The 27973-nt window shown below is 37.0% G+C and overlaps 1 protein-coding gene across 3 annotated transcripts in view; it reads right to left on the bottom strand.

Moving 5' to 3' along the window:
* Window positions 1-27973, bottom strand: part of LOC121374964 (cytosolic carboxypeptidase 6-like) — a 113690-nt gene that overhangs the window by 63835 nt on the left and 21882 nt on the right. For all 3 annotated transcript variants that reach the window (XR_005958263.1, XM_041502119.1, XM_041502118.1), the window contains exons 7-9: window positions 27549-27663; window positions 26935-27046; window positions 20009-20211 (exon numbers count right to left, since the gene is read on the bottom strand). Coding sequence is in view for 2 of the 3 variants with exons in the window: in XM_041502119.1 (XP_041358053.1) it covers window positions 20009-20211; window positions 26935-27046; window positions 27549-27663 (430 nt within the window). In the remaining variant the exon portion in view is untranslated. The remainder of the gene's footprint in view (window positions 1-20008; window positions 20212-26934; window positions 27047-27548; window positions 27664-27973) is intronic.

Below are 27973 nucleotides of genomic sequence, written 5' to 3'. Positions count from 1 at the left end.
TAGCGACTGATTTAGATCCCTCATATTATTATTTTATTTTTAAATAACTCGTTAAATGTAGGCCTACAATTAGTTCAATTGATAGTGTTGGATGGGGCATTGACATTCACATGACATTGTTAATTAAACAATTACTCAACCAGTCTCCCTCCCTCAACATTTTGTAACACACCATTTGACCTACCACTACCAGTTACAAACGGCTCTGGCATCCATGTTAAGTCAGTGTTACGTTACTGATCTAGCACGCGGTCCCAATGTTGTTGATAAAATAAAAAAATAAAAACTCTGACAAAATGTGTCATTATAAAGGATTTTATTCCAAACATGGGATGCCATAATAAAGATAATCTAAAACAACATAATTTTAGACACCAACATAAGGAAGGAAATGTTTTATTTAACAACGCACTCAACACATTTTATTTATGGTTATATGGCGTCAGACATATGGTTAAGGACCACACAGATATTGAGAGAGGAAACCCACTGTCGCCACTTCATGGGCTACTCTTTTCGATTACTAGTATATGCATCATTCCACAGACAGGACAGTACATACCACGACCTTTGTTACACCAGTTGTGGAGCACTGGCTGGAGCGAGAAATAGCCCAATGGGTCCACTGACGGGGATCAATCCTAAACCGACCACACATCAAGCGAGAGCTTTATCACTGGGCTACGCCTCTCCTTTGCTGTTTGCAACTGTTAAATATTGGCAGATAATGTACATCAGGTATATAAATAGTGGGCACAAAAAGTGGGCCTACTTTCAAACAGAAACACACTGAATATACACACACTGATATTCTACACAAGAAAAATTTTTTGATATAGAATTTTAATTGTTAAAATGTTTTATTGGTTGAAAACATCTTGCTAAATAATTATTCATTCTGGATTGAGATTTTAAAAAAAGAAAGAAAAAAAGAAGAATGAAATCTTCAATCAATTAAAAATAAATAATTCAGGTAGTGCATGACATCATGACTTCACACTGTCTTCTGCGAGTCAACAGAACATGGATTACCATTAGTGACCAACTACACACGAAATTATATTAAATTGTGTCAGTCAGTTATTTTTATTGCACTGAATGCTTCATTTTCATTTTTGTTAAAGTAATATTTAAAATTAATTTCATACCCCACACATAAAAAGAAAAAATAATTTTTACAAAACCCCAAAAACCTACACTCATGCACAGACTGTTTTAACTTTATACATTCTTGGAATTTAACTGTTGATTGGCTTCTAACTATTGCTATCTTGTTGCCATAGCAACAGGCCATACTCTTGCAGGCAGTGGGTTCCAATCAATACAAATGTTTTATTATTTAATGAAGTTGCATTTGCCACGCTTTAGCGAAGTCTTTATCTCTGGCTTCCGTCGCCACGCTATACATACAGGATCGTTCACTTAAAATATAACATGCTTATTGGAAAAACTGGTCATGGCATCTTTATACCATTGTCTACAAGCATTTACCGTGACCAGCAATTGTTTCATTTAAAATATTCTTTTCCAGTATGTGTAGAATAAATTGACGGAACTCATTCAGTCGTGGTTACTGCTGAAACATTCAAGTACTGGCAGACACAGGCTTTGTCATGCCCGTCACAATTTCAAGACCATGCAAGCGATTTGAAAAGAATATTGATATTGCTATTTTGTATGGTAGTTAACAGGCTTAAATTGCATGTTGTTAGAAATTGTTATCAAGTTATTACTTGTACACAATGATATTAATTTTCATACTGGTAGTTATTTGGAGGTCGGAAGAGTCCAGAACTGACAACTCTATGATGGGACATGTGGAAGCGGTGTTGGTGTAATAGTTGTCAGCATGATCAATCATTATTTGTTATGTGCAATTCATATGTAATCGTTTGTGAGCCCCAAAATTAACACAATATATTTGTTTAAGGTAACATGTGAACAGAAGTAATGGTATTCCTTCAAGTACATTTGTATTTGGTAAACTGTATGACAAGATAACACATTATAACTGACAGTCTATATATGACACAATATATTTGTTTAAGGTAACATGTGAACAAAAGTAATGGTATTCCTTCAAGTATTTGGTAAACTGTATGACAAGATAACACAGCTTGGGGATCCACAAACTAAACCACTATGATTCTGAATGAACACACACACACACACAGACACACGCACGCACGCACGCACGCACGCACGCACGCACGCACGCACACACACACACACACACACACACACACACACACACACACACACACACACAAACACAAACAAACAAACAAACGCACGCACGCACACACACACACAGACACACACGCACACACAGACACACACACACACACAGACACACACGCACACACACAGACACACACACACACACACACACACACACACACACACACACACACACCAACCAAAAAACAACAAAAACCCCATAAAGCAAAAACAACAACAAAAACCAAAGTTTAACCTGATACGTGATATCTTTATTCATAACCTAGTAATGTTGCCACAGTAACAGAAATGGTAGATATTGACAAATACTACCCCAAATATGTTTTTAGTCTACCAAAAAATATATATTATCTCAATATTTATTACGATTTCTTCATCTTTTGTTACATTTTGAAAACCTTTTTCACTTATTATTAATACAGAAAATTTTAACACTAATAGACAAGTGCTCTTTGTCGAGTCATGAATTACTCATAACTTCTCATTTGTTAAGTGGATGTGTCAGTCTACATGCTACCTCATAATTAACATAATTAAGATGGAAGTCATGTCAAAGCCACTATCTATAAAACTAATAACTGAGTCTACAGCTGAGTAACAGAGTAGAGATAATGTAGGTGAGTCACTTACTTAGTAACACACACAGTTATGTCACATAGTTCCAGTCATAGACACCATGCTTGTCAAACATCACAAACGTACACCTCTAGAAACCACACACCTGTCTGGACAGGACATCTGACAATTCCCAAACGTACACCTCTAGAAACCACACACCTGTCTGGACAGGACATCTGACAATTCTCACAATCCTACCAGAATTTCTCCCAAATCATTTAAAACCGTACACACTGATCTGTATTAATCATCCCACTGTCTACATCTATTATTTTTTAATAATTCTCTTTACCTAAATGTCACTTGAATTTGGCTACACATTTTCTGATCAAATTCACCAAATTGCTATTGATGACTGGCAACTAGTTTAAACACTACTTTATTTATCTACTGGTAATGATTGGCAACCAGTTTAAACACTACTTTATTTATCAACAGATATATTCTGGTGATGATTGGCAACCAGTTTAAACACTACTTTATTTATCTACTGGTAATGATTGGCAACCAGTTTAAACACTACTTTATTTATCTACAGATATATTCTGGTGATGATTGGCAACCAGTTTAAACACTACTTTATTTATCAACAGATATATTCTGGTGATGATTGGCAACCAGTTTAAACACTACTTTATTTATCTACAGATATATTCTGGTGATGATTGGCAACCAGTTTAAACACTACTTTATTTATCTACAGATATATTCTGGTGATGATTGGCAACCAGTTTAAACACTACTTTATTTATCTACAGATATATTCTGGTGATGATTGGCAACCAGTTTAAACACTACTTTATTTATCTACTGGTAATGATTGGCAACCAGTTTAAACACTACTTTATTTATCTACAGATATATTCTGGTGATGATTGGCAACCAGTTTAAACACTACTTTATTTATCTACAGATATATTCTGGTGATGATTGGCAACCAGTTTAAACACTACTTTATTTATCTACAGATATATTCTGGTGATGATTGGCAACCAGTTTAAACACTACTTTATTTATCTACAGATATATTCTGGTGATGATTGGCAACCAGTTTAAACACTACTTTATTTATCTACAGATATATTCTGGTGATGATTGGCAACCAGTTTAAACACTACTTTATTTATCTACAGATATATTCTGGTGATGATTGGCAACCAGTTTAAACACTACTTTATTTATCAACAGATATATTCTGGTGATGATTGGCAACCAGTTTAAACACTACTTTATTTATCTACAAATATTGTATGGTGACGTTAAAAGTCAAAATTGTTTAAAGAAAACAACATTTGCTACTAGATGTTAAACAGAGAGATAAGAGATTACGTGTAAAATAAAAGAATATTCAATTATTCATTATTTTCTTTTTCTTCTTCCTCCGTTTTACTTTACATGGTTTTTAAAAACAAAAATAATAAAAACTAAATACAAAAATTATTGTTTAAATTGTCATATTCAGAAAACAAAGTCATTATTGATTTTTTGTTTTGTTTAAATGTATTTTATTTCCCCCATTTTAAGTGAATCGATACATGATATGACATGAGTTCCCCCGTGACTGTAGTGGTATTCAGTGATGAGCAATTCATCAGAGACAGACCCACAGCTGATGAATCAGTCGAAACGGCATCAATTAGACACACAAACGGACTTGATTTAGATGCTCCGACATCAACAAATGGTCATCACTGGTATTCAGAGTTACGCCAATCTAACCATCATAAAACTAAAGGCAAATGAGAGAGCATTGAGCAAATTACATCACCAATCCATGGGGGAATTTTAATCATTTGCAGCATTTCATATTTTCAATTTCTTTCAAAACTGCCATTAGCGTCTCTATTGTAACGTTTGTTTTTATGAGTCATGGGACGACTGTTTCTTCTAATGACAAATACCTGTTAGTGACATAATGATCAATAGCAACTACTGACACCACTTTTTATATTACAATAGTGCAGCTTTTAAAAACGTATTTCTCTACTAGAGATAATGGTATTTGTCATTTTCAGCTATTCATAGAAGTTTTTTATCAAGTACAATAAAGTCAGCTACAAAAAGGCTGAAGCTCCACAAAACGCTGGAAACTGCCCCGTAAACTAGTCGTACAATATTGTATTATTGACAGTAATGGAAGCAGAACACGTTATGAATATTTTACTTTTTGTCTTTTGTGATATATTTTCCCGGTAACAGAATAAAACATTAATACATTCTCAAGCCACACATGTACACAGCCTGAGGCTACTACAATCCTTGCAATCCCCACTGCTCCTACAATTAAATAGTCTGAACCAATTTTTTTCTATCCAATTTGTTCAGTAATTTTTCTTTTCTTTGGATAATTGTCACGGGGATTCTATAATGCCCGTAACTGAATAAAACACGATTGTCCAAATATCTCTCCTAACTGTATATCTATTAGATCTCTCTGTGACAGGCAGTTCAAAACCACTTTGGCTCGTCTAGGTATGATCAGAGATATGATCTTATATAAAGTATATATTTTTATTATAGCACGTTTAGTTCACTAGAAAACACAACAAAAACACAATACACTTTGGAATCTGTATTAACCTACGCTGACAAATGTACTGCCACAGTAGTTAATAATAACAACAATAATAACAACCCAGAACTGATCACTTAATTAGTTAATCTCTAGGTGTCTAGTTTACACAATATGCTAATCACTTTACTGTGACAAACACCCACACGTGTGATAATTGAGAAACGCTTCCAGGGGAATTACAGCTCTATTCCTAACTGGTTAATTTTTAATTAACCCTTACTACTCGTTCCGTAACCTTGTAACACAGAATTAATACTGGTACTTATCACAATAAAGACAATAACCTACAGTTTACCTAGGTCCTCTAGGATGACTGGCTAAGCTTTATATTACCAAATACTCGTATAAATATAGAACAGTAAGACTACGATTTACTTCATCAGATGACCGAAGACACTGTCTAAAGAATATTGGTATAATACAGTATTAAAATATTTAAAGTCACATCAATCACATCAAGGTTATACAACAAGAGCAGAAATAATATATTTACCCAAAGTCCAAACGGACAACGTTCCCCCGGGATACCTTCCTATCGTTCTCCTCGATATATCTAAAACACTAGCTATTTATTATAAAATCAGAATATCGCCTGGGGGTACAAGGCGGTCCTCCCCCTATCAAGTGATATATCCCCAACTCCCAGAGACGCATTTTTCTCTTTGATCGCCAGACTTACTGACGCCTTGGTCACCAAAATCACGGTCGCCGAAACCGCACTCGCAGAGGTATTACATAACTACTCGCCACATGGCCTCCACACCTGCTCTGGGTGTGTATTAGAAAAGCTCGATGACCGTCGCGCAAAAGTATTACGTAACAAGTTGCCCACCTGGCTAAGTGCAATTTGGAACTGCACACGGCCTTCTAAAACAATTAATATCGCCACAGGCGAAAATAAAATTAAAAGCATGTACCGTCACAATAATCTACAAGCAGAATTGTTTTTAGCAGCCAACTGTAAAAGTGCATGGCATACATCCTTCATCTAAAAAGACATTTTAATAAAATTTTATTTAAAAAAACACACCAAAACAAAACCTGTAAGTTAGTAGATGACAACTTAGACCTGTGTTGTCCGATAATGAAACAGCCACACACAAAAACAAGACTTAGGCCAGTTTTAGCAACTAACAGATCTCTCCAACACTCTGCTGGTGGAGTTGTTATAAAAAGGGATTTAGCCCATTACAATCTCTAGTGTGTCACATATGATCATTTATAAACTACATATATTCAAATGTATTTAACTAATTATTTAACCTGTGTTGCGTTTAACACCACATCAGTTATGATCAGCGACTGGACGTCAAACACTTACTAATTCTGACAGATGCATGTAGTAATCAGGGAAAACGTGCTACAATTTTTTCATTAGTAGAAATATCCACTTTTCCATAAACAAGGCAGCGCTACCATAGTATTTGGCACTGGTTGGGGAAGGCAAAGAAAAACAATGGGTTCATTGAGGAAGTCTGATCGTACGGTCCAAGCACCTCAAGTGAACATTTTACAAACTAAGCTAAATACCTCCACAATAATGACTTAATCAACAGGATGACATCACAACACTCATTACCATATTTAAACTTATCTCTAATTTATGCATACAAATTTATAACAAAAACATCAGCTAATACTTTTATGAGTATACTTAAACAATATTTCAAAAAACTTCCACAATAGTGTAAAATAGGTGCACAGATTGATAAATGCAATCACAGACATACAGACGAATGGCATAAGAAAATGAGGCACATTCTGGCTAATGGAAAATAAATCAAGATGCAGATGATTTGAATATTTTTGAAAGCTTTGTATAACAAGGAGATTCCTAGACAGATAGTATGTTATTATGGAGAGCATTTTGTCTTGGCTCTCTTTCAGTCTCAGTGATTAGCCTACCGGAGAGTTCCGTACATCAGCCAGAGACAATAGTATTACATGTAATCATATAAGAAGTGCTTATTATTCAAAACAGGAATTATTACCAAATTAGGTGATTTCCATATTCAGCCACTCATTTTAATATGATTTAATATGATTAGATACCCTCTCGTGATTGCTAGTCTCAGTTATGCATGCAAGATTAACCCTTAGTTGACCAACGTAACTGTAGAGCTAAATGCAACTAATCTGATGAAGCACTTCGAAAGGGATTGTCAACAGATGTAAGAAGTCTGATGAAATACTTTGGAAGGCATTACCAACAGATGTTGTAAGAAGTCTGATGAAGCACTTTGGAAGGCATTGCCAACAGATGTTGCAAGAAGTTTCATGAAGCACTTTGGAAGGCATTGCCAACAGATGTTGTAAGAAGTTTCATGAAGCAGTTTGGAAGACATTGCCAATAGATGTTGCAAGAAGTTTCATGAAGCACTTTGGAAGGCATTGCCAATAGATGTTGCAAGAAGTCTCATGAAGCACTTTGGAAGACACTGCCAACGGATGTTGTAAGAAGTCTCATGAAGCACTTTGGAAGGCACTGCCAATGGATGTTGTAAGAAGTCTGATGAAGCACTTTGGAAGGCATTGCCAACGGATGTTGTAAGAAGTCTGATGAAGCACTTTGGAAGGCATTGCCAATGGATGTTGTAAGAAGTCTGATGAAGCACTTTGGAAGGCATTGCCAACGGATTTTGTAAGAAGTCTGATGAAGTACTTTGGAAGGCATTGCCAACGGATGTTGTAAGAAGTCTCATGAAGTACTTTGGAAGGCACTGCCAATAGACGTTGTGAGAAGTCTGATGAAGCACTTTGGAAGGCATTGCCAACAGATGTTGTAAGAAGTCTGATGAAATACTTTGGAAGGCATTGCCAACAGATGTTGTAAGAAGTCTGATTAAATACTTTGAAAGGCATTGCCAACAGATGTTGTAAGAAGTCTCATGAAATACTTTGGAAGGCATTGCCAACAGCTGATGTAAGAAGTCTCATGAAGCACTTTTGATTGCATTGCCAACAGGTGTTGTAAGAAGTCTGATGAAGCACTTTGGAAGGCATTTCCAACAGGTGTTGTAAGAAGTCTGATGAAGCACTTTGGAAGGCACTGCCAACAGATGTAAGAAGTCTCATGAAGCACTTTGGAAGGCATTGCCAACAGATGTTGTAAGAAGTCTGATGAAACACTTTGGAAGGTATTGCCAACGGATGTTGTAAGAAGTCTCATGAAGCACTTTGGAAGGCATTGCCAACGGATGTTGTAAGAAGTCTGATGAAGCACTTTGGAAGGCATTGCCAACGGATGTTGTAAGAAGTCTGATGAAGCACTTTGGAAGGCAATGCCAACAGGTGTTGTAAGAAGTCTGATGAAATACTTTGGAAGGCATTGCCAACAGATGTTGTAAGAAGTCTCATGAAGCACTTTGGAAGGCATTGCCAACAGATGTTGTAAGAAGTCTGATGAAGCACTTTGGAAGGCACTGCCAACGGATGTTGTAAGAAGTCTCATGAAGCACTTTGGAAGGCATTGCCAATGGATGTTGTAAGAAGTCTCATGAAGCACTTTGGAAGCAATTGCCAACGGATGTTGTAAGAAGTCTGATGAAGCACTTTGGAAGGCAATGCCAACAGGTGTTGTAAGAAGTCTGATGAAATACTTTGGAAGGCATTGCCAACAGATGTTGTAAGAAGTCTCATGAAGCACTTTGGAAGGCATTGCCAACAGATGTTGTAAGAAGTCTGATGAAGCACTTTGGAAGGCATTGCCAACAGATGTTGTAAGAAGTCTGATGAAGTACTTTGGAAGGCATTGCCAATAGATGCTGTAAGAAGTTTCATGAATGTCCTGCATTTGTTGAAAGAAATACGGGCCTCAGTGGTGTCATGGTTAAGCCACGGGCCTCGGTGGTGTCGTGGTTAAGCCACGGGCCTCGGTGGTGTCGTGGTTAAGCCACGGGCCTCGGTGGTGTCGTGGTTAAGCCACGGGCCTCGGTGGTGTCGTGGTTAAGCCACGGGCCTCGGTGGTGTCGTGGTTAAGCCACGGGCCTCGGTGGTGTCGTGGTTAAGCCATCGAACATCAGACTTGTAGGTACAGGATCCATAGCCCAGTACTGGCTCCCACCCAGAGTGAATTTTAACGACTCAGTGGGAAAGTGTAAGACCACTACACCCTCTTCTCTCTCACTAATGACTAACCCACTGTCCTGGACAGACAATCCAGATAGCCGAGGTGTGCCCAGGACAGCATGCTTGAACTTTAATTGAATATAAGCACAAAAATAAAATGAAAATGAAAGAAATACCTAACTACAGTCTAACCACAGACATGTGAACAGGTAACCTGGGCTGTCCCACTTTCTAATGAAGTCACTTTTTAATGATGTCACTAGATTTGTGGATGTTATTGTCTTTTTGATGCGAGCAAAACTATGTAATTAACCTATCACATTACAGACCTTACTCTCCATCAGTTTACAATAGAATCATTTCACCATTCACAAGAGTATTATCCACATAACAATTAATTTGGTAATCTTGTTTAGTATCCTGCTGTTAATATATTAATTAAGATGAAGCTAAACTTAGCTCTTGTACTTGGCATATTTCTATTTCTAATTTCAGATCTTAATGTATCAAATCATATTTCTATTTCTAATTTCAGATGTTATTGTATCAAACTGTACATGGCATTGATTCATAACTTTATTCCAGTAACTTAACGATTGTGTGTTTGATAACTGATAACCTAGAAAATCATCGACTACAGAGTTAAGTTGACCGAATGCTGCGTGGAAATCTTGATATTGATGCCCAGTGTTTGTCGAGCTAGACCTACGATCGACAGTGTCAAATATTGAACTTAAAACTAATCGGGCATCAGAGGAAAAGTATTGATCAGAGCAAGCACAAAAACTAATAAAACATTTCTCATTTAATAGTTTCGAAGAAATTCTTATGTCATGCCCAGGCTTTCTGCCAGAAATTATGGGTCTGCGTGGTTATGGGTCTCAAATATGAAAATTGGACAGTGTATTCATATACTCTGACAACTTTTAAACAGCAGTTCTATTACTATAATCCAGGGCATAAAATTTGGCACGAACGATTTTGTCGTTCGTCTGTCAGTTATCCAAAACCAATATCAACATAAACGACCAATCGTTTGTGCAAAAGCTGTAATCGTTTGTCAGAAAATTATAAAAAAAACGGGCCTACATTGCCAATTGCTGGTTATTAAACTCAATGCTTCCGGGAAATCCAATTATTTTAATACAAACTACAATTCATAATAGATTTTTTTTAACACAAGAAATAGAACATTATTTTTTGAAAACTGTCTGTTAAAGTGAATAAAATAAAAAGATACATATAGCAATACTCAGAACCACATGTAAATTATTTTACATTGTTTCTAAATACATGTACATATATATGTAATGATTTTGAAAAAAAAAACTTTTAGAAAAAGAAACAGTTGAGATAATAAATAGAACAAACTCTGTACTAGTTATTATAAAATTTATGTTACTGGTGAAATAATTTTTATTTGTTACTTGTTAAAGCTTGTGCAAGTGAAACATATTTGACTTGGGACATAAATTTAATAACCACTGGTAACTTGTTTATTACCCTCTACTGAAGTTATCAGTTTAGCAATAACTGTTCTTGAAGTGTACACGGTATCGCTAACTAGGACAGTGTTTCCAGTTATATCCGAAAATTAACAATATAGGGCCCATCTTATTTGATTAATTTCAAGCCATATGAAATTGAACCTTAATCTTTTTTGTAATAATTCAAAATGAAGTGTTGATGCACAAGCACTGCATGAGAATGTCAGAATAAATCTCTTCACAGCAATGCTGCAGAATCTCGAACGAGAGTAAAATAAGATTCCACTTTAAAACAGCTAATGCATTTGATTACTAACCGTTTTTTCTGTCTTAAGAGCGCATAATAAGTATGGATTATTCAGGACGCATTTTCATTTCTGTTTAAACGCCACAGCCAGGCATTTAAATGTTGTCATTATCAGCATAGACTGGTTTTCTTCCATTTTCCGGGTGTGTATTTTCAAGTAACTGAACGCATCAACAATGATTACTGTCAATCTACGAAGAAAGATTTCGCCATTTTCCAAACTGACAAAAGAAACGTTGTCCTCTTTAAGACTAGTGAGGGAGACAATCAATAGCAATCGGAGTGATGCAATAAACCGCAGACTATGGGCGGGGAGCAGAGTCTACACAAGTTGTTGTTACAGTTGATTAAACCCGCTCACTTGGTGCGGTGTAATTAAACGAATAATAACGAGTATTCATATGGTAATCAATGCCTGACTCACGACACTCGATAAACTGTCAAAACAACAATTAACAAAATAGTTTACTGTCAGAGGACATGAAAACATGCTTCTAGGTCTTAAACAGGGCAGTCTGATTAACACAGAGGGAAACATGCTTCTAGGTCTTAAACAGGGCAGTTTGATTAACACAGAGGGAAACATGCTTCTAGGTCTTAAACAGGGCAGTCTGATTAACACAGAGAGGGAAACATGCTTCTAGGTCTTAAACAGGGCAGTCTGATTAACACAGAGGGAAACATGCTTCTAGGTCTTAAACAGGGCAGGTCTTAAACAGGGCAGGTCTTAAACAGGGCAGTCTGATGATTAACACAGAGGGAAACATGCTTCTAGGTCTTAAACAGGGCAGTCTGATTAACACAGAGAGGGAAACATGCTTCTAGGTCTTAAACAGGGCAGTCTGATTAACACAGAGGGAAACATGCTTCTAGGTCTTAAACAGGGCAGTCTGATTAACACAGAGGGAAACATGCTTCTAGGTCTTAAACAGGGCAGTCTGATTAACACAGGGAAACATGCTTCTAGGTCTTAAACGGGGCAGTCTGATTAACACAGAGGGAAACATGCTTCTAGGTCTTAAACGGGGCAGTCTGATTAACACAGAGAGGGAAACATGCTTCTAGGTCTTAAACAGGGCAGTCTGATTAACACAGAGGGAAACATGCTTCTAGGTCTTAAACAGGGCAGTCTGATTAACACAGAGGGAAACATGCTTCTAGGTCTTAAACAGGGCAGTCTGATTAACACAGAGGGAAACATGCTTCTAGGTCTTAAACAGGGCAGTCTGATTAACACAGGGAAACATGCTTCTAGGTCTTAAACAGGGCAGTCTGATTAACACAGAGGGAAACATGCTTCTAGGTCTTAAACTAGGTCTTAAACAGGGCAGTCTGGGGCAGTCTGATTAACACAGAGGGAAACATGCTTCTAGGTCTTAAACAGGGCAGTCTGATTAACACAGAGAGGGAAACATGCTTCTAGGTCTTAAACGGGGCAGTCTGATTAACACAGAGGGAAACATGCTTCTAGGTCTTAAACAGGGCAGTCTGATTAACACAGAGGGAAACATGCTTCTAGGTCTTAAACAGGGCAGTCTGATTAACACAGAGGGAAACATGCTTCTAGGTCTTAAACGGGGCAGTCTGATTAACACAGAGAGGGAAACATGCTTCTAGGTCTTAAACAGGGCAGTCTGATTAACACAGAGGGAAACATGCTTCTAGGTCTTAAACAGGGCAGTCTGATTAACACAGAGGGAAACATGCTTCTAGGTCTTAAACGGGGCAGTCTGATTAACACAGAGATGCTTCTAGGAAACATGCTTCTAGGTCTTAAACAGGGCAGTCTGATTAACACAGAGGGAAACATGCTTCTAGGTCTTAAACAGGGCAGTCTGATTAACACAGGGAAACATGCTTCTAGGTCTTAAACAGGGCAATCTGCATTTTCTCCACGTTATTAATCATCAGGAAATGTCTGTTATTAGTGTTAAATAAACTTAATCACAATGAACCTCATTGTTTCAATCATTCACTTTTATAAAATACAAGTCTAACTACAGTTAAGGCTTATTATATTTTATAAACATCACAAAATTATACAGCTAAAAGTGTATCTATGGTAACCAACGAAATGTGGCACATTTTAAAAATGCACTCTCTAGCTATAATTGCATGTGAAGGCAGATCACACAAGTGGCTAGAAAGAAAGGTTTAAAATGGTCGGCTGTCAAAAACAACTTAAGTGCTAAACAGTTCTATCAGCTAATATTTTCTGTGTGTTAGGGCAATTTACTAAAATGCCATATTTCAGGAATGAAGTGCCACTGGCTAAGTGGAAAGCAGGACACAGGGCAATCACTAGAAGGCGGCACACTTTGATGCAGATATTCAGGGTCCTCTATAGAGACATCCATTAAAGTGATCAATTATATCAGATATGACATTTGCCTAAACAACCAGAGATTAAATCAATAGCTAGATAATTTTCAATTCAAATAAGATGAATCGAGGCACAGTTACTGTATTCCTGGAACCGATGCGATCATTTTCCACATTTCAAATGATTTAGAAACAGCAAAATTGACCATTTTGTCAAGGGTAATCCCTCCCCACTGGATGACAAAATTAATGTCACAGAATGCAATTTCCATATCCATACATTCAGACATCAGCTTGACAATATGCTACACTTAAGAGCTTCCTAAAGTCTGCTAGAAGTAGCTCTGTATTCAAAAACATGCATAGACTATGATATGAGAGAAAAGTCGGTCTATCTGTCATAGCCATAAGATAGAAGGGATAACTTCAAAAACAACATTCATAAATTTGTCATATATAATTTATTTAATAAAGAAAAGGCCACCTCCTAACCGATAAATAAATAAATAAAATAATAATAACTCAAGTTACATAAGGCAAAATGTGTTTTATATTACTACACCATCCACTGGAGATGACAATATATAAAACCTTGCCTTGTTTTACTGCAGAATTCTACTTAAATATCTATGGTCTAAAAATCAATAGTTGCAATGATGGCCAAATGACATGAATGTCTCATAAACAATGTGTGTAAAGTAAAAATACCTACTTAAAAGAAGAATGTCGTGGAGTTAAATGTCTCACCTACAATAACCTTTTTCAATGCAACCATAAACCAAGTGTCATTGACCTAAGACTTGTTCTTTGTGAGAAACTGTTCTAAGTGCGGAAAGATGACATCCTCATCACAGCCACTGCTGCCATTAGAAAACTAATTGACCTAAGACTTGTTCTTTGTGAGAAACTGTTCTAAGTGCAGAAAGATGACATCCTCATCACAGCCACTGCTGCCATTAGAAAACTAATTGACCTAAGACTCATTCTTTGTGAGAAACTGTTCTAAGTGCGGAAAGATGACATCCTCATCACAGCCACTGCTGCCATTAGAAAACTAATTGACCTAAGACTCGTTCTTTGTGAGAAACTGTTCTAAGTGCGGAAAGATGACATCCTCATCACAGCCACTGCTGCCATTAGAAAACTAATTGACCTAAGACTCGTTCTTTGTGAGAAACTGTTCTAAGTGCGGAACGATGACATCCTCATCACAGCCACTGCTGCCATTAGAAAACTAATTGCTATATCTCGCCTCTTTATTTCATAAAAATTTAAATCATTAAAGATGCAACTATGCCAAACATGCTCCAAGGAACCCGAGCTATGGCCAGTCAGAGAACCTTTAACCACAGAAAAATCCAATAAGACAGTAATTTCTCCACATACCAAAGCTACATTGTGTAATCAGTGACTAATGGACTACATGTAAAACCCAGTATGAAGTCAGTCTCACAAAGTCTAAATGTTACAGCGTATTAGAAAACCCTGCACCAGACATAAAATGTTTTCTTTTTTCAATGTGGAATGTAATATTAAACAAAATTAGCACTTTTCTACAAGTTATTTGTCTTGCAGATTGCATAACACAGTATTTTCAGGGACAGGTCCTTAAAACAAAGATGTGTTTGTTATATGTTGTGGTGTTTTTGTTGTTGGTTTGTTCTGCTATGTAAGTAGTAAGGAAACCCCGATTGGAGTAAGTTGTAGCGGCAGTGTGTGTATGTACAGGTGGCCACAAGTAAAATAAATGCAATTTCCTGGCCATCAGTTCTAGGACCTTTCTACCAGCTGTTTGAATAGGGTCTTCATTACGCTACTACTCCAGGATCGGGTGGCCAGGAGACAAAACATAAAACAAAAATGCTTGTACTTTTAAGAATAATTAACTTTAGAGCCAAAGGATTGAAAACAGGACATGCTTTTCTTATACTGTGCCCCATTTACGGGAATATTGAGGATAATATCACTGATTATTTTTCACATGGTTGAACATAACTGAGATAATAACAATCATACAAAGCACACATGTAATAACAAGTGAATGACATAATTTTGGGAAGCGACATCATAACATAACGTTGCTTCTCCAGTCCTAGCTCAGACTACACTTGAAATATGACGTCATTTCGTCGTCTCCTTCTAGTTCTAGTTGTGGCTGAAACATTTTGAGACTGTCCTAATTATTCATAAACAAAATAATAACAATAATAATATGGATAATAAAGAAATTATAACATTCGTGTGTGAGTCATACAAATTTTACGAAACTTGTGTCAGGATTCATGTATTACCCTCACTCTCACTCAGGCAATACAAAAATCGTGACAGTCATTTTATAAAGTGAGTACGACACACGCTCGTGTATAATAATCTCTATTTATTGTACCATCAGAGCTGAGAATCAGAATTCTTTTTTTCCTTCTTTTCTTTTAAACACACAAAAAAACCTCCAATAACATTTTTTTGGTAGGGTTCTTTTTTGTCTCTCCACACCCTCCCCCCACCCCCACCACTCCCCCATCAGATGGGAAATGGAAAACACATAACAGTATTTAGAGCTCTTATGTCACCCCAATGAAATGATGATAGGAAAGGCAAACACAATTTACCTTCTTCACTAGAATGTATGATCTACACAACAAACATACATTACTTAAAATTCTTTACTTTTATTCCACCATTTGGAATGAATTCTAAATTCAAAATACCTTCAACCATAACTGAGATTGATTAAAAACCACTGCAACCATGGTGAGTTAAATTGGCTTCCTGCACTTGAACAATTCAATTTTATCCAGTTTGGCAGCCAGAAAGCTTCAATTGATGACTTTCACATCAGTGCATTTTAATTTATCTTCAATTACAGGTTTTTTCAACCTCCCCAAATACGACTGGCTCATTTACTGGTTGTCATAGCTATGTAAATCAAAGTGAAATTCAAAGAAAAGGCAAATCATAAACTAAAGTTGTCCGTTTCCCGATCTCTCCGACGGTGATTTCCCTCCTCTCCTGATTCTACTCTAATAGAAGGCTATAAAACAAATTAACCCTGAAATCTCCAGTGAAGGTTATTTCCTCTGAGACAGACTAAATGCAATTCACAAATTTCATACAAACTTAAAAACCATATATTAAAAAATCTATAATTTGTCAAAATGTCGTAAAGGGAATACTGTGACAGATTGTGACACTTTATTTTATCTGTAAATACAGTGGGTTCCATAACACTCGGATGAAGTGACATGACATTACAACTTGTTGAATAGTTTACTGAAATGTGGAACCCTTCTTTTTTAAAATTTGCATGCAAATTGTATCTTCTTCAAGAAAGCGAATGACTCTCAAGGCAGAATTCACGACTTGAATAAAGAAGAATGATGTAACTGCTTTTGTGGGTGTGATCACATGCCTCCAAGTATCGTAACCAATTATCCAAACCAGGCAAATACTGTGCTCATTGTGTATCACAAATCAAATTTTCTATACTTTGATTAAATGATAAACAGACGGTTTCAATTAAAATTAGTTTTTTATGTAACAAAGTTCATTATGACATCATCCTTACAACAGCAAGGAATATCTGTTTTAACCTTAATGCATGAATTTAAGTAGAAATTAATGAACAATTATCTATTTAATAACAACTCAACACATCTTAAATCTTATTTATGCACTTTCTTAAGGGGCGGGACACAGTCCAATGGTAAAGTGCTCGCTTGATGCTCGGTCAGTCTAGGATTGATCCTCATCAGTGGGCTATTTCTCGTTCCAACCAGTGCATCATAACTGGTATATCAAAGGCGGTGGTATGTGTTATCTTGTCTGTGGCATGGTGCATATAAAAGATCCCTTGCTGCTAATCAAAAAGAATAGCCCACAAAGTGGCGACAGCAGATTTCCTCTTTCAATATCTGTATGGTTCTTAACCATATGTACAACGACATATAACTATAAATAAAATGTGTTGAATGATTCATTAAATAAAACATTTCCTTTTCTTTTTTAGTTGATGGGCATTGGGCGAGTCAAATACTCTACTCTACCCAGTGTCAGATTCATATCCCACCCTGTTACATTAGGATCAGATTCATTCCCCACCCTGTTATATCAGGGTCAGATTCATACCCCACCCCATTTTATCAGGGTCAGATTCATATCCCACCCCATTATATCAGGGTCAGATTCATACCCCACCCCGTTATATCAGGGTCAGATTCATATCCCACCCCGTTATATCAGGGTTAGATTCATACCCAACCCCATTATATCAGTTAGATTCATACACCACCCCATTATATCAGGGTCAGATTCATACCCCACCCTGTTATATCAGTCAGTCATACCCCACCCCATTATATCAGGGTCAGATTCATACCCCACCCCATTATATCAGTGTCAGATTCATACCCCACCCCATTATATCAGTCAGATTCATACCCCACCCCATTATATCAGGGTCAGATTTATATCCCATCCCGTTATATCAGGGTCAGATTCATACCCCACCCCATTATATCAGGGTCAGATTCATATCCCACCCTGTTATATCAGGGTCAGATTCATACCCCACCGTTATATCAGAGTCAGATTCATTCCCGTTTTATCAGGGTCAGATTCATACCCCACCCCAATATATCAGGGTCAGATTCATATCCCACCCTGTTATATCAGTATCAGATTCATACCCCACCGTTATATCAGAGTCAGATTCATATCCCATCCCGTTATATCAGGGTCAGATTCATACCCCACCCCATTATATCAGTCAGATTCATACCCGACCCCATTATATCAGTCAGATTCATACCCCACCCCGTTATATCAGGGTCAGATTCATATCCCACTGTTATATCAGGATCAGATTCATACCCCACTGTTACATCAGGATCAGATTCATACCCCACCCCATTATATCAGTGTCAGATTCATACCCCACCCCATTATATCAGTCAGATTCATACCCCACCCCATTATATCAGTCAGATTCATACCTCACCCCATTATATCAGGGTCAGATTTATATCCCATCCCGTTATATCAGGGTCAGATTCATACCCCACCCCATTATATCAGGGTCAGATTCATATCCCACCCTGTTATATCAGGGTCAGATTCATACCCCACCGTTATATCAGTCAGATTCATTCCCGTTTTATCAGGGTCAGATTCATACCCCACCCCATTATATCAGGGTCAGATTCATATCCCACCCTGTTATATCAGGATCAGATTCATACTCCACCGTTATATCAGAGTCAGATTCATATCCCATCCCGTTATATCAGGGTCAGATTCATATCCCACCCCATTATATCAGGATCAGATTCATACCCACCCCATTATATCAGGGTCAGATTCATATCCCATCCCGTTATATCAGGGTCAGATTCATACTCCACCCCATTATATCAGGGTCAGATTCATACCCAACCCCATTATATCAGTGTCAGATTCATATCCCACCCCGTTATATCAGGGTCAGATTCATACCCCACCCCGTTATATCAGTCAGATTCAAACCCCACCCCATTATATCAGGGTCAGATTCATACTCCACCCCGTTATATCAGGGTCAGATTCATACTCCACCCCGTTATATCAGGGTCAGATTCATACCCCACCGTTTATATCAGGGTCAGATTCATATCCCACCCCGTTATATCAGGGTCAGATTCATATCCCATCCCATTATATCAGGGTCAGATCCATATCCCATCCCGTTACATCAAATATGAAATCCTCCACTAAAAAAATTCAGATGACTTTGATCATGCTCTGGAGTCACATTTATGACATAGGTGGTGGGGCCACTTGATGAAAATGTACATGTATTCCAAATATGAAAGCATTTCATTAAAATGTTCAAGAGCCCTGGTTAGAATGAAAACTACCTTGACCTTACACATTATTTCATGTGAGCACAGCTTTCTTCAATAGCTGAAATACTGTGAAATAATGTGTACTGACATCAACAAACAAACAACTTACCACACTGTAACCAGATTAGGGACCGATGGATCGACAATATTCAAACATCTGACCAGTCAAGAGGCGTGCCAGTCTTGATGAAACGTCTTATGTTGTACCCTTCTGCTATCAGTGTTAACAAAACTGATTGCTCAGGAACGGCTTGATTATTAACTTAGGAGCCATTTACAGCCATCAACATTTTAATGAGAGTATAAACCATACTCTTTTGGGGGGTTTTGATACCCCTTCACCCCTTCTAAAGTATTTATTAAAAACATTATTTCTACGGAACATTTTATCAATATGTTTTGTTTGTTTTAAAATTACTCCCCACCCCAATGTATCATTTGTGTACTTGTGAACATATTGAAAATTGTTAAAGGCCCCTTATTGTGAAACACTCCGCGTTTGATTCCTTACCTGCGCCCTGTCCCAGCCTTGACGGCGTCCTTGTTGAAGTTCGTGTTTGAGAGTGAGAAGTCCTCCGCATTGGCACACAGTAGTTTGGGGAACACCGACTGTCGCTCATACCGCTCCATGTCTTCGTACGTGTTGCCGTACATGAAACCATTCATCAACGTCGAGTGGGCGTGCAGGTCAATGTAGAAATCTACATCGTACTTCTGAAATTACAAATCGCATGCAGGTCAGTGAAGAAATCTACATCGTACTTCTGAAATTACAAATCGCATGCAGGTCAATGTAGAAATCTACATCGTACTTCTGAAATTACAAATCGCATGCAGGTCAGTGAAGAAATCTACATCGTACTTCTGAAATTACAAATCGCATGCAGGTCAGTGAAGAAATCTACATCGTACTTCTGAAATTACAAATCGCATGCAGGTCAGTGAAGAAATCTACATCGTACTTCTGAAATTACAAATCGCATGCAGGTCATTGTAGAAATCTACATCGTACTTCTGAAATTACAAATCGCATGCAGGTCAGTGAAGAAATCTACATCGTACTTCTGAAATTACAAATCGCATGCAGGTCAGTGTAGAAATCCACATCGTACTTCTGAAATTACAAATCGCATGCAGGTCAGTGAAGAAATCCACATCGTACTTCTGAAATTACAAATCGCATGCAGGTCAGTGAAGAAATCCACACCGTACTTCTGAAATTACAAATCGCATGCAGGTCAGTGAAGAAATCTACACCGTACTTCTGAAATTACAAATCGCATGCAGGTCATTGAAGAAATCTACACCGTACTTCTGAAATTACAAATCGCATGCAGGTCAGTGAAGAAATCTACATCGTACTTCTGAAATTACAAATCGCATGCAGGTCAGTGAAGAAATCTACATCGTACTTCTGAAATTACAAATCGCATGCAGGTCAGTGAAGAAATCTACATCGTACTTCTGAAATTACAAATCGCATGCAGGTCAGTGTAGAAATCTACATCGTACTTCTGAAATTACAAATCGCATGCAGGTCAGTGAAGAAATCCACATCGTATTTCTGAAATTACAAATCGCATGCAGGTCAGTGAAGAAATCCACATCGTATTTCTGAAATTACAAATCGCATGCAGGTTAGTGAAGAAATCCACATTGTATTTCCGAAGTGACAAATCACATGAAGATCAATGTAAAAATCCATGATGCATTTCTGAAATTATAAATGATATATGCAGGTCAATGTAGAAATTCACATTGTATTTCTGAAATTACAAATGATATGTGCAAGTCAATGTAGAAATTCACATTGTATTTCTGAAATTACAAATTACATGCAGGTTAAAGAAGAAATCCATGTCATATTTCTGAAATTATAAATAAAAGGTAGATTCAGAATGCAGGAAAAACAAATCTTACTGGGACTGAGAGATGTTCTAATATATCTACTTCAGTAAATAACAAAGATACTGCTGGGTGCAGATTCATCTCTGCACATATTAGTAACTATGGGCAAATTTAAACAGTTTAAACCCCAGTTATGAAATGCATCAATTACAGAAGTTAAATACTGAGGTTAGTTTTTTCTATCACACTGTTTTGATATAACAAGACAGAAAACTATAATAAATTATGTGTCAGTTTTACAAACTAGAAGAAAGATCTGCACATGAATTACTGTCTACAGATCAGGTACACTGTCTGACAACCCACATGTAGATTACAACAAAACACGGGTTGTCGGTTTTTCTTAATTAGACATTGTCTAGAAAGAAATACCATTTTCCACTATATTATTGTTGTCATAACATCCAAGTAACCAGATTGACTGTTCTCAAATTATAGATTACTTTCTAAATGTTGACGCATTACCTAACAAAAAACAGTTATAGTAATAATCTTTATTTAAAGAAGGTGACACATTCAGTACAAATAAGAGACTGGTCTACATATGGCCTTCTGTAAGCTCTATCAACATTTAATACACATTTATAAACAAAATTCCTTCAAACCCCACTAACATATAGAATAGGTACATACATTGCAAACAGAACATCAGACATTCATAATGTAATACAGAAACTTGGATGGTCTCTCATACAGCATTTTCTAAATTAAATAATAGTTGTACCACAGTGTTACATTTAAGTTAAAAACTAATCTTTTGGCACATGACCGTAAGTATTTTTGTTTGAAAGAGGCTGCAGATGGTGGTTCAGTTTTGACATTCTAATCAAGAGACTACAGATGGTGGTGCATTTTTGACATTCTCATCAAGAGGCTACAGATGGTGGTTAAATTTTTACTTTCTCATCAAGAGGCCACAGTGGTGGTTCAGTTTTGACATTCTTATCAAGAGGCTAAAGATGGTGCATTTTTGACATTCTCATCAAGAGGCTACAAATGGCAGGGATGTCATTAATAGTCGGCACCTGGCGATTTTTCACCGGCTTTTCAATCAATTGTCACCGGGTATCGAACTTTCAATAAACAGTGCTTCTCGACATTTTGTCACGTACAGCTAGCCATTTGTCACAAAGCCATTCTTCCATAAATGTTATTTATAACTGAATAGTCTTCATATGATTAGATGATTTATTAAAGTTGTGAATTCATTAATGTTGTCAGTGTTCTCGCTACTCCATTTTCACGGGGACGGGATGGGACGCCTCACTATTGCCTCCTCTCCACCCCCATTTATCTGCGCCCCTCTTTATTTTTCCGCATCCTGCTATATCTTACAGCACCCAGCTGCGCTATTTCAAAATGCACACTTTTTTCATGTACTGAAAGAAATCGATCAGTCTGCATACTAGATATCAATGGAAACGAGCCGAGGTAAGTACGAAAACGCATCTGACGAAAAACTCCAGTATTTTGAACAGCCTCTATTGTGTCCCATACCAGTATCCATTTATATGTTTAATAATAAATAATAAAAATTATATATTATTTGAGGAATAAAAACGATTTTTATTGTCTCGGCAATCTCCGACAGAAAAAAACAACTTATATGGCGGCAAATGTATCATGTGATCAGAACGGTCATTCTGTCTTTTGTGTCCACTGACTCTCATCAGATATTTTGACCTCATTTGCAGATTTAATTGGTCGTAACTGATGATTTTTACTTACTGTCATTTGTTTATTCCGAAATCCCTAATAAAATATAAGAAACTTTTAATTGTGTTAGGGATATCACCGCTTACACTAACAACGGAAGTGTTAGTGATCATCATTAAAATAAGTTATCTTGGGTGCCAAATAATATATACACTGCCTTTACGAAAATGGAACTACTATTGACGGATTGATTCATTCGATGAAGATAGAAATAAAAAGAAAATAGAAAAATGTAATCCCACATTTGGGAATCACTTTGGAAAAAATCGTTATTATTTTTCAGATATATTGAAATCTTTATTAAAATAATATTAACACTGCGATCGGTTCAGCAAAACGAATGCTGTGAATGTCAGACCGACAATATCTCTGGTTCAACTACATAAAAAATGAGTCAGCTTGTACATCGTACCACGTTTTTTGTAACAGATACTTCGGTACAAAATAAGGGGTAGATCTGTCCACAATGTTTTGTTTTCTTTCTTTCTTTTTCTTTCCGTTGTTTTTTGCGAGTCGCACAGCCGACCCCTTTCAATTTTTACCTCTTTCAAGTTTCACCCACTGTATTGGGTACCCTGTCCAGGCTTTACATCTCACTAATTTGGGTACAACAGGCTTTTTGTCTGTTCTGAGTAGGCTACACTGGGGTCTTTTTTAGTAAAGTAATGTTAATAATAGCTAGTACATATTCAGAAATACTTTTCAAGTTATTTTAGTCTAATTACACCTTAACATTCCATTGGTTTTGAAGTTAGATTGTACTTAATGTTGGCACACCCTGAGGAGGGGTGAAGTTTATTAGAGTTTTTATTTAAAAAATGCATTTATACTGTAATTATTTCACAACTACTAGGCCATTGCCAACTAAATTTGGTGTGAAGTTTCCTTGATTCATGGAGGAACAAAATCATGAATTTGATCATTCTGACCCCTCCTCCTGGAAAATGGATATGATGCATTCCATAAGTGTGATAGATTGGGTCAACAGTTTAGTCAGGTGATCATTTAGGCCCATGGGCCTCTTTTTGGTATAAGGAATCAAAAATAATAAATCATTATGTAATTATTAAAACTGCTAAATATTTTGTAACTTGATGGGTCATAAAACAAAATTGTAATGGAAATTTATTCATGACTAGATCGTGAAACATGATTGAAAATGAATCTATGAGCATATAACATGGTATTAAAATTTTCTGGGTAGGACCCTAATCAGTACCGTTGTCATTGACCCACATAAAATGACCTAAACACTAATTATTCACCATCGGGTCTTTTTCCGCATTGTGATTAATGGCCGCCTATAATTTAATTTTCACCTGCTATTTTTATTCTTAATGACAACAATGAATGGTGGTGCATTTTTGACATTCTCATCAAGAGGCTACAGACGGTGGTGCATTTTTGACATTCTCATCAAGAGGCTACAGATGGTGGTTCACTTTTGACATTCTCATCGAGAGCATACAGATGGTGCATTTTTTACTTTCTCATCGAGAGGCTACAGATGGTGCATTTTTTTTTTTCTCATCACAAGACTACAGATGGTGGTTCATTTTTGATATTCTCATCAAGAGGCTACAGATGGTGGTTCATTTTTGATATTCTCATCAAGAGGCTACAGATGGTGGTTCATTTTTGACATTCTCATCAAGAGGCTACAGATGGTGGTTCATTTTTGATATTCTCATCAAGAGGCTACAGATGGTGGTTCATTTTTGACATTCTCATCAAGAGGCTACAAATGGTGGTTCATTTTTTATATTCTCATCAAGAGGCTACAGATGGTGGTTCATTTTTGACATTCTCATCAAGAGGCTACAGATGGTGGTTCATTTTTGACATTCTCATCTCATCGAGAAGCTACAGATGGTGGTGCATTTTTGACATTCTTATCAAGAGGCTACAAATAGTGGTGCATTTTTGACATTCTCATCAAGAGGCTACAGATGGTGGTGCATTTTTGACATTCTCATCAAGAGGCTAAAGATGGTGCATTTTTGACATTCTCATCAAGAGGCTACAGATGGTGGTGCATTTTTGACATTCTCATCAAGAGGCTACAGATGGTGGTGCATTTTTGACATTCTCATCAAGAGGCTACAGATGATGGTTCATTTTTGACATTCTCATCAAGAGGCTACAGATGGTGGTTAATTTTTGACTTTCTCATCGAGAGGCTACAGATGGTGCATTTTTTATTTTCTCATCGCAAGACTACAGATGGTGGTTCATTTTTGACATTCTCATCAAGAGGCTACAGATGGTGGTTCATTTTTGACATTCTCATCTCATCGAGAAGCTACAGATGGTGGTGCATTTTTGACATTCTTATCAAGAGGCTACAAATAGTGGTGCATTTTTGACATTCTCATCAAGAGGCTACAGATGGTGGTGCATTTTTGACATTCTCATCAAGAGGCTACAGATGGTGGTTCATTTTTGACATTCTCATCGAGAGCATACAGATGGTGCATTTTTTACTTTCTCATCGAGAGGCTACAGATGGTGCATTTTTTTTTTTCTCATCGCAAGACTACAGATGGTGGTTCATTTTTGACATTCTCATCAAGAGGCTACAGATGGTGGTGCATTTTTGACATTCTCATCAAGAGGCTACAGATGGTGGTGCATTTTTGACATTCTCAGCTTATCGAGAAGCTACAGATGGTGGTGCATTTTTAACATTCTCATCAAGAGGCTACAAATAGTGGTGCATTTTTGACATTCTCATCAAGAGGCTACAGATGGTGGTGCATTTTTGACATTCTCATCAAGAGGCTACAGATGGTGGTTCATTTTTGACATTCTCATCGAGAGCATACAGATGGTGCATTTTTTACTTTCTCATCGAGAGGCTACAGATGGTGGTACATTTTTTACATTCTCATCAAGAGGCTACAGATGGTGGTTCATTTTTTACTTTCTCATCGACAGGTTACAGATGGTGCATTTTTTACTTTCTCATTGAGTTGATTCCACATGTAAGCTCCTTGGTATACAAAACTTCTTTTATAAAATTCTGTTCTTGGAGTGGGTACGTATTGAAGTTTTTGCGATGAGGATCTGAGGTTGTGATTTTGAGTGTGTTCAGAATGAATGAAGAAATTGTTTTGGTATTGTGGAGATGAGTTATTAATTATTTTGTACATCATACTGCTGGTGCGAACGTTTATTATTTATTTTATGTTCAACCATTTTAGCTCATTAAGAATTTCTTTAGCCAATGTCAAGAAGTAGTCTGGCCATTTGATTGTGGATTTTTTGTAGTGTCGAGACTTGTTTTTGGGCACTATCCCCACACTGTTGAACAGTAGTTAATATTAGGGAGGATGAATGAATTGCAGAAAATATTCGTGTGATTAATTACAGGATTAAAATTCCACCTGTAACCATGTAATTCGGTATTGTATATTATGTATATTTGATGCTTACTGTAGCGATGTTAAATATTGCTCAGTGTATGGTTGTATATTTTGTTTATTCGATTTGCTATTATCTGTAGATAATAACTAGACTGCAGGGTGTATTTATATATATTTTAATGCGTTTTAATATGGTGTTTTAAGACTGTTTATGTATAGTTGTGATTGTATTTTAATAATGACATTTTTGCTTATAGGGTTTATTCGACTGTATAACCATATTCTCTGGAATAAAGAACCCTATCTATACCAATCTTCACCGAGTCAGTTGTCTTTTCGGGAGGTAACACACCTACAAAATCGAAGTGTAGAGAAAGGAAAAAGGAAACCTCCCTCCAACATGTGGGAATTCTGACAACTCTCCTCGTTATATCTGAGTGTGTCTCACCTCATTCCGGTCCAACTCCATCAGGAGGTTCTTGGTGGCATACAGAGTCGGATGTGCCCACGGAGACGGTTCCAACCAGTGGCGATTGAGATCAAATCCCATCAGTGAACACCTGTAGGAAATAACAAACAGTAAATAACTTAAAGGAGTCTGTAAGATGTATTCATATAATACAAAAATAATCAAATCTACAACTGAAATACATGCAATAAAGCAATGAAAGGGTTTCTTTTTGCAATGAAACTGGGACATCTTACATCTTTCCCTGCAACTCCAACCACCCATCACAACCCCCCACCCCACCAACCCCGATGCAATGGTCTGTTTATATTCCATCTCTGTGAGATGTTATAACATTGTTGTCAAAGATTTCAGACAGGGTCACATGACACTAGAATAACATACATGATTGGCTGATTAAAAGTGAAGGCCCTATAAAAAGAGTCCAAAACCAAAATTCACTTTATAGCATTGTAAGACCTCTGAGATGCACACAATTGTTTATGACACTGCTAAGTGCAATTCCTGACAGAGACTTTAATGCTGATAGCAACTGCATTAGATGTATTTATTTTTCCAAACAATTAACTAGTACAGTGGGGGTTTTTCCTCACCTGTAATTGCCTAAGAATACGCCATCTGGGTTGAGCATGGGAACAATCTTGAAGATGATGTAATCCCGGAGTATTTTTGCTATTGGATGATTACTAATAAGAAAATCTATTATACCTGCAATAACAAGAGAAGATGACAAGTGAAGACAGTAGTATACAGTCACATGTTACAGTGTGTTGACCTTCACAAAAAACTAACACTAGGATCTGTCAAGATCACCACATGATGGTCACTCATTGTTAAACAATATTATATTATTAAATGGCCTATGTATTGTATTGGACTATGGCTGGCTGTATCGGTCCAAGACAATGCCTCGGGCCAATACAGCCATTTGAGAGACTGTGGACATGCTACAGCCTCCGATACATCCATGATGAAGCTGAGTTTGTAATGGGAACCAACTGAATGGGTCCATCCTGTA

This window comes from Gigantopelta aegis, chromosome 6, assembly GCF_016097555.1.
Source record: "Gigantopelta aegis isolate Gae_Host chromosome 6, Gae_host_genome, whole genome shotgun sequence".
Classification (NCBI taxonomy): Eukaryota; Metazoa; Mollusca; class Gastropoda; order Neomphalida; family Peltospiridae; genus Gigantopelta; species Gigantopelta aegis.
This window is presented reverse-complemented; position numbering and strand designations above follow the sequence as displayed.